The sequence below is a fragment of the Vigna radiata genome, chromosome 1 (assembly GCF_000741045.1).
Source record: "Vigna radiata var. radiata cultivar VC1973A chromosome 1, Vradiata_ver6, whole genome shotgun sequence".
NCBI classification, from domain to species: domain Eukaryota; kingdom Viridiplantae; phylum Streptophyta; class Magnoliopsida; order Fabales; family Fabaceae; genus Vigna; species Vigna radiata.
In genome coordinates, this window is record NC_028351.1 from 4,207,694 (window position 1) to 4,216,124 (window position 8,431).

At 42.2% G+C, this 8,431-nt stretch overlaps 1 protein-coding gene across 1 annotated transcript in view; it reads left to right on the plus strand.

Annotated features, from left to right (window-relative positions):
- The window catches only part of LOC106755899, a 3,075-nt gene extending 1,561 nt beyond the window's left edge, over positions 1 to 1,514 (plus strand). The window contains exons 2-4 of the mRNA XM_014638129.1: positions 573 to 1,095; positions 1,149 to 1,357; positions 1,480 to 1,514. Of these exons, the coding sequence (XP_014493615.1) occupies positions 573 to 1,095; positions 1,149 to 1,357; positions 1,480 to 1,514 (767 nt within the window). The remainder of the gene's footprint in view (positions 1 to 572; positions 1,096 to 1,148; positions 1,358 to 1,479) is intronic.
- Positions 1,515 to 8,431: the final 6,917 nt, after the last annotated feature.

Consider the following 8,431-nt stretch of genomic DNA (forward strand, 5'->3'; position numbering starts at 1 on the left):
AGAAAAGATAAAAAGGAGCCTAAGCATCCAAGAGATCCTCTCTAGAGAGCAAAATTAGGTCTGGCCGTTCTCCCCTGTCAAAAGAATGACTCTGAACTCGCAATAGGGGTATTTATAGGTGAGGAGCGCATCAGAAAACAGGCCCAGGCCCAACGGACCACCACCCGGCGGTTTAAGTGTGCCGCCCGGCGGTTTGGCAAAAGCCTCAGAACCGCCCGACGGCAATCGTCACCGCCCGACGGTTTCCCTCAGAACTGCCTAGCACCAATCGCCATGCCTACTCCTCACCCTGGGCCGCCCGGCGGTTTAAGTGTGCCGCCCGGCGGTGCATCGACTTTTCAAATCTTCATTTTTCTACTCTTTTCTTGAGTCTACGACCTGTATCTTCAACTCCATTCTTCATTTTCTCAAAATAGCTACAAAACAATGCAAAAAAAGCATAATATCGCTAAAAACAGCTTTTGACTCTCTACAGACTCATTTATTGTGTTTTGCTTGATTCTAGGCTCATTCCAAGTAGTAAAGGGCATAATTGACATATGAAAATAACTTTTTTTTTCAACCTTCATTAGTGGGTTGGTCAATAGAACTTTCAGAATTTGGGTTGCGCTATGAACCACGAGGATCGGTAAAAGGGAAACACCTGGCAGAGTTTGCGGTGGAGTTATTTCCAGACACAAATGAGTCGTTATGTTGGAAATTGTCGGTGGATGGGTCATCCGGTAGACAAGGTAGGGGTGTTGGGGTTGTGCTGAAAGGACCGGGCAGGCTGATGGTCGAGCAATCACTGATATTCAAGTTTAAGGTTAGTAACAATCAAGCTGAGTACGAGGCGTTGTTACCTGGATTGAAGTTAGCACGGGATCTAGGGGCGGAACGTGTGGAGTGTCGGACGAATTCTCAGTTGGTCGAAGGGCATATGAAGGGAACATTCCAAATTAAGGATGATCAATTGCTACAATATGCTCACAAGGCTAAGCAGTTGGAGGCATGTTTCGAATCTGTTGAAATTAGGCATGACCTCGAAAGGAGAACTCCCGAGCGGACATGTTGTCCATGCTGGCCAGTTCAAAAGAAAAGGGCCACTTGTCTTCAGTAATAAGACAAGTGTTGGAAAAACCGACTGTGGAGTGTTTCGCTATATCCAGTTCGGGAGCGAAGACAGATTGGACGGGGGAAATAATCCAGTTAATCAGAGAACAAGACGAAGGAGGGAGTCTTCGGGTCGAGGACACGAAGAAAATTGCTAGGTATTGCTTAGTGGGTGGTGATCTGTACAGACGAGGTTATACAATGCCTTTGTTGAAGTGTTTGGAGGGTGAGGAGGTGGATTATGTAGTGAGGGAGCTGCATGAGGGTATATGCGGTCGACATACGGGTGGCCGAGCCCTTAGAGCCAGGATTCTCCGAGAGGGATACTTTTGGCCAACGTTGGAGGAGGACTGTATGGCTTTTTCCCAAAAATGTTTGGCGTGTCAGAAACATGGGAATGTCTTCCATGCTCCACCCTCTGAATTACATAACATTGTTTTTCCTTGGTTGTTCGCTCAATGGGGAATGAACATTGTTGGGCCATTTCCGGTCGGACGAACGCAAAAGAAATCCTTGCTAGTAGAGTGGATTACTTCACCAAATGGGTGGAAGCCGAACCATTGGCTACAATTTCTTCCACTCAAGTTGAAAAGTTTGTGTGGAAGTTAATATGTAGATTCGGGATACCAAAGACCATTGTGAATGACAATGGTCGACAGTTCATAGACAAGAAGCTAATGAACTTTTACAGGGAGTTAGGCATCTCAGTTGTCACGAGCTCGGTTGAACACCCACAAACGAACGGTCAAGCAAAGGCAGTCAATAAGATTATCATTCAAGAATTGAAGAAACGTCTTGGCCCCGCTAAAGGAGGATGGGTGGATGAGCTGGATAAGGTTTTATGGGGATACCGATGCTCCCCACATGGCTCTATAGGAGAGTCGCCGTTCAATTTAACCTATGGGAGTGATGCTATGTTACCTGTAGAGGTGGGCGAGCCAACCATTCAGGGAATGGCAGATGATATGGATGCAAATGAAGAACGCCTGAGAAATGATTTAGATGTGTTGGAGGAAAGAAGAAGGGTGGCGACCATAAGGAATGAAGCTAAAAAAAGATTGGTAGCCCAAAGGTATAGTACAAAGGTCCGACCCAGAAAATTTGCGGAGGGTGATTTAGCATGGCGCAAAACAGTGGACGCAAGGAAGTAGCCAGAGGAAAGGAAGTTAGCTGCTAACTGGGACAACCCATACAGAATACGCGAAGCCCTGCAGAACGATGCTTATAGACTACAATGCCTAACAGAAAAGGATATACCAAACACGTGGATTGCCACGCATTTAAAGTTTTATTTCAGTTAAACTCAATGTAGTTATGTTGATTTGCTAATACAATCGGTTGAAATTTTTTATCTTTGCATATGAAAATAGGTTTAATACCTATTTTGGTCCCTCTTTTGGGAGGGTTTGTTCAAAGTGGTCCTCCCTTTTTTAAAAAGTTCACTTAAGTCCCAGCTTTTTTAAAAACTAAGCAAATAGGTCCTTTTTGGTAACGGCGTTAACTTTGTTAACGGTAGACCTGACAGGTGGCTAATATAGGATGATGTGGCATTGTTATGTGTTTTAAAAAAATAAATAATTGTGACGTGTAAATTAATATAGTTAGGGTTAAATTAAAAAATGAATTTGGGGTAATTTGGGGTGAGTAATTAAGTAAATCAATTGTTGTCAGAAGATTATTTGGGTAAAAATTGCAATTGGGATTTGGAAATTCTGGGCAACTTAGGGTTCATCGTGCATCTTTAATGCAATCATCTCCATCAACGTTGTTTCGTCATCAACGTTGTTGAGCTTCTTTTGATTAAAACAACATTCCATCAAATGGAACCAAGAATAACTTTATTCGACAGATTATTCACTAACAAAGTGAATGCTTATGTGTTAAGTTTCAGAACAACTGTTCCTTACCTTATCATGTATATATAAAAAGGAACCCTCTGTGATGCATTCTGACAAATAAATCAACAACATATGAAAGAGAAAATTTTTGATATGGTAGACCTTCGTCAAAAAATTGAAGCTCTGAAGGGTCTTGTTGATGTGCTAAATAGCATGGATGAGGGTGAAAGTGGTCAGAACGCAACGCCACCCAACAACGACAGTGCTTCTACGGCAGCAAGAACAGGAAGTAAGGGACGTTCTGTTTTAAAATTCAAGAACACCAGCGATCAAAAGATTAAAGGTCTCAGTAACCAAACTGGTTTCACCGAAGGGATGCTAATGGAGCTATCAACTTTGGTGATTTGGACGTCTTCACATCCAACCTGCTGCCACAATTGGTGATGGAGATGATTGCATTGAAGATGCGCGATGAACCCTAAGTTGCCCAGAATTTCCCAATCCCAATTGCAATTTTTACCCAAATAATCTTCTGACCATAATTGATTTACTTAATTACCCACCTCAAATTACCCCAAATTCATTTTTTAATTTAACACTAACTATATTAATTTATACATCACAATTATTTATTTTTTTAAAACACATAACAATGCCACATCATTCTATATTAGCCACATGTCAGCTCTGCTGTTAACAAAGTTAACGTCGTTACCAAAAATGACCTATTTGTTCAGTTTTTACAAAAGCTGGGACTTAAGTGAACTTTTTAAAAAAGGGAGGAGCACTTTGAACAAACTCTCCCAAAAGAGGGACCAAAATAGGTATTAAACCTATGAAAATACTTTATTTCATAGTTACTTGACCGGGTGGAAGGAAGGAGAAATGAAGTCAGCAAATTGACTTCATAGTCACAAGCAGTCAGAAAATTGACTCCTGATCAGGTGGAACGAAGGAAGGAGAAATGAAGTCAGAAAATTGACTTCATATAGTCTCAGGAAGTCAGAAAATGGGCTCCTGATCGGGTGGACCGAAGGAAGGAGAAATGAAGTCAGAAAATTTACTTCATACGATCTCAGGAAGTCAGAAAATTGACTCCTGATCGGATGGAACGAAGGAAGGAGAAATGAAGTCAGAAAATTGACTTCATATAGTCTTAGGAAGTCAGAAATTTGGCTCCTGATCGGGTGGACCGAAGGAAGGAGAAATGAAGTAAGAAAATTGACTTCGTACGATCTCAAGAAGTCAGAAAATTGACTCCTGATCGGGTGGACCGAAGGAAGAAGAAATGAAGTCTGGAAATTGACTTCATACGATCTCAGGAAGTCATAAAATTGACTCCTGATCGGGTGGAACGAAGGAAGGAGAAATGAAGTCAGAAAATTGACTTCATACAATCTCAGGAAGTCAGAAAATTGACTCCTGATCGGGTTGTACGAAGGAAGAAGAAATGAAGTCAGCAAATTGACTTCATCTAAACTCAGGCAGTCAGAAAATTGACTCCGGCTCGGGTGGTTTGGAGAGGAAGAACGAAGTCAGCGAATTGACTTTGAAACCACAGGATCAGCTCCTGGTCGGTCTTCCAAAGATTCGAAGCATTATATAGTTAATTCGTGAGCGGAAAAACATATTATAACTAAACGACAGATTCGACAAAGTATGAAATAAAAAGGCAAACGTTCACACATCATACATAGTGTACAAACTAGTACAATCCAAAGGCGATGAATGTAAAAAAAGTTAATTGTGTGCATAATACAAGTAATTATGAAAGTCCTATGAATATAAGTCTAAGCGTCCAAGATGGGATCGACAAAAGTGTTGGCAGCAACTTCGGTGGTAGCAAGTAAGACGGTAGGAGCTTCTTCAGCAGTGGATGCAACTCGATCGGAGAGGTCTACAAGCGCATCGTTCATATAAAACTTTATAATATCAAAATCAAGATGTTCCAGGGGGTTTTGAAGAAATAGTGGCACTGTGCAATCCCTTGGTTAAATCCAAGCTCACGTTCTTGGCACACTTGGTCGCCAAGAGAAATGTTTTTAGCTATCAAATTGTCCCTTTTGGTTCCCAAGTTATCTCGTTCGATAATGAGCGCATTCCTTTCTTTAGTTATCTCTTTGTGTTGGGTAGTGACTTTTTGCAGGTCCATCTTCAGTGTGTTGACTGATTGTTGGAGGGAGGATACATCATCTTGTGCCTTTTTTAGGTTGTCGGCAGCCTTGACCCGTTCATCCTCGGCAGACTTGGTCATTTCTTCAATACGGAGGGATAAGGTGGAATTTTCTTTTCTCGCGGCTTCTAAGTCTTTGTGGGCGTTATCTAACTTGGCCACTAAGAGTGGTTTGGTCGTCCCAGCGGTATAATTCAAACAAACACTGGCCCGAGAAATGAGCTCATAAGCCATGTTTAAAGATTCGCTAAGAGTCATCCCTTTGAACGACTTCTTCTCTTCAGTAGTTAAGTTGAACTGTAAACGGTCGGCAACGTGAACGTTAGGATCTAAGGGACCAGTTAGTAAAGGGGCGCTTAACTTTCGTTTCTTTGGAGGTGAAGGAGTTTTTTCTCGAGCAAGTTTTCTTTTTGGTTTCAGATCGTTAGGCTTGGGGTCAGTGGAGGGAGTGGCCGTTTCAGACACTTTCAATACCGGGTTCACCGAGCGGGAAGGAGCAGAGCCCGAAGCATTAACCAGCTCGGCTAGGGAAAAAGTAACTTCACTGGTTTTGCCCAAGCCTTTCTTCCGAGCCATCATGCGAAGAAACGCTTGATGATGTTCCATTCCTCCAAAGAAATCTACAATACAGAAGACAATTTAGACAGGTTAATGCTTACCGTTCAACGAATGAAAAAGGGAAAAAGCTTACCAAACACTCTGGCGCGTAGAGTGTCAGTCCCGAGCAAATCTATGAGTTTACGGGACGAGGTCTTCCTAGGCAGCAGATCGATCTGGCTTACCAAGTCCAACGCATCCTCGGTCATCTCAGTTTTTGACCACGAGTCTACTCGATTGGGGTTTTCAGTCCAGTAAAAGGGAAACTTTGGCCGGCCATCATCAAAAAAATATTTTGGCCAACCGGGTTCTCGGATAGCTACTTTACAAAAATTTGATTTAAAGTCTTTATAAGAGGAATTAAAGGAAGTGAATAACTTCTTATCCTTCACAGGAATTAATTATACCCAAGACCGATTGCGATTGGGTAAGGCACGGAAGAAATAAAGAAATGAAGCAGGACTTGGGGTTAGAAGTAACCCGGTGTAAAGAACACTAAAGGCTTGCATGAAAGCCCACCCGTTTGGGTGAAGCTGAGCGGGGCAGATATTCAGTTCCCTTAAGACACCCATTTGAAATTTGGAAAAGGGAGGTCTGATGCCTAGGTCACGGAACAAAGTTATATATACATAGAAGAAATCAGACTCATACCCTTCCCGACCATGACAAGCCCGCTCGTTCGAACAAAAAACCACAAAAGTGTAATCATCAACATCCCTAAGGTTAGCTAGAATATCTACTTTCTCAAACAAGTGTCTTATACAAGCTATAGAGATGAAGTACGGGAGGTGATTCCTAACCTCGTGAGGGGCCCAATCATACCCTTGCACTATTGGAGGAGGAACGATCGAGGTCCACATATGAGAATTGTCATAATTAAATTCTACCTCATTATCAGAAGAGTGGGATGAGGTTGTAAATGAGAAACCGGACGATGACGGCGACGCTGCCCTATCGTCAGCATACCCCCGACCCTCATCCTTAGACCTATTGGATGAATGGGAAGAGAGAGACATTACCTCAAAGCAGATGATCGATTTGCAGTAGAAGAGGATCAGTTAGAAGATGCAGAGGATAGCAAGTATCGCAAATGGAGAAGGGCCCTCCATCTATTTATAGCCGTATAAAGCGCTTTCATGGATTAATCGCAGCCATCTATCGCTATGGAATCTAAGGGCGGAAAACAAATGTCTTTTCAAATCCGACATTGAATGACAGGCGAATCGATCTGCGCCATTGATGCTAGGTTGATTGTAAGACCAGAAAAGATGTGACTCTTCAATTGCCACCCTTGTTGGGAAACGATGAAACCCTTTCGCTTATATCAACGCTCGAGGATTGGGGGGCTTATGTAGTGTATGGGGGTGGTCGGTTGGCTTGTATAGGGAAAAGGGGGTGGTTGGTCAAGAGAAAGCAAGGTGAGTTGGCAATAGGTATAATAGGAATCGATCGGAAAGGCTTGGGAGTCGATCGGCATGGTTGGTTTGCCTGTCGGGTGAACAAAGAGGAAGTGCGAGGGTAAAATAAAGGAATGTCCGATTGGTGAGGCGAATTCTGTGGGCACCTCAACGGTTACAACTTAGGGGCGAATCTTGTGGGATTGTTCATCAGCGATTATAGGTACTTAATGCCCATTACTTGAGTTTGATGCCTATAAATATAGAAATGTTAGCCAGATATTTATTGAGCATCGGAGTACTAACGTGCAGGTCACAATCGATCGGTACAAGAGGTGATAGGATCTTGGGAGAGGAACGGTGAAGACAATGACAAAGACAGTTGGGACTAAGTTCGGTTTTGGGCCTTACATCCGAAACGAAACAAGTATGACTTTTGAGTTTTTCAGGTTATTTCGTTAAGAAGAAGCCTAATCTAGTATGTCTTGTGCGGATGAGTTTTTATTTGAACTTCTTCTCTAATGAAGGTGTAGATACATCTGATTTGTTTGGGTCACGAGTTCGCGCTGCTGTAGCGAAGATGATCCCGATGTGGTTCATGATTTGCTATTTGTGGCGGAGATTCGGTGGTTGGGATTTTCGGCAAAAGTGTTATAAAATGAGAAATAATACATTGATAGGGTTAAAGTATTTGACATTCATTTGACACACAAATGGGTCCACTTTCACTCAATGTCAAGAAGGCTAATTTTGTCAGTTAGGCAGTGAGTGCGTTTTTATTCCGCTGTCAATTTTGTCAATCAGGATTTACATTCCTCATTGTTTTCATTTCACTTTTGCAAAGGTGGAAAATTGTTCGTGGTAGGGCAAGGGTGGGTTCATAGAGAACCCAATCGGAAGGTGCACGTGATCGGACGGTGGTAGGTACTTCTTTATCCTTTCTTGTTTTCTCTTCATTTATGTATGTTTCGTTTTGTTTTTCTTCATTTTCAAAAACCCTAGACTGAAGGGAGCAAGGTTTGATAAACATGAGGTTGAGCAGTTGTCGCTAGGGTGAGTTGATAGAGAACTACTAGGAGATTTAGGTCTGTCTGTTAGTATTTAAAGGTTGTGAAAGGAGTAGTTGATGAGGCAGAGAAAATATGGAGATAGTAGAATGTAGAAGTGGTAGTTGGAAGAAGTGTTGTAGTTGTCTTAGTTTTTGTAGATGTTGGCTTCTTATTTGGCTTTCTTACAAATGATCCAATCACCCCTATTTATACTAGTGGCACCTCCTTAACCAATGGTTAGGATCTTGCCACCACAACATTAATCTAAGGGTCATTATTCATCTT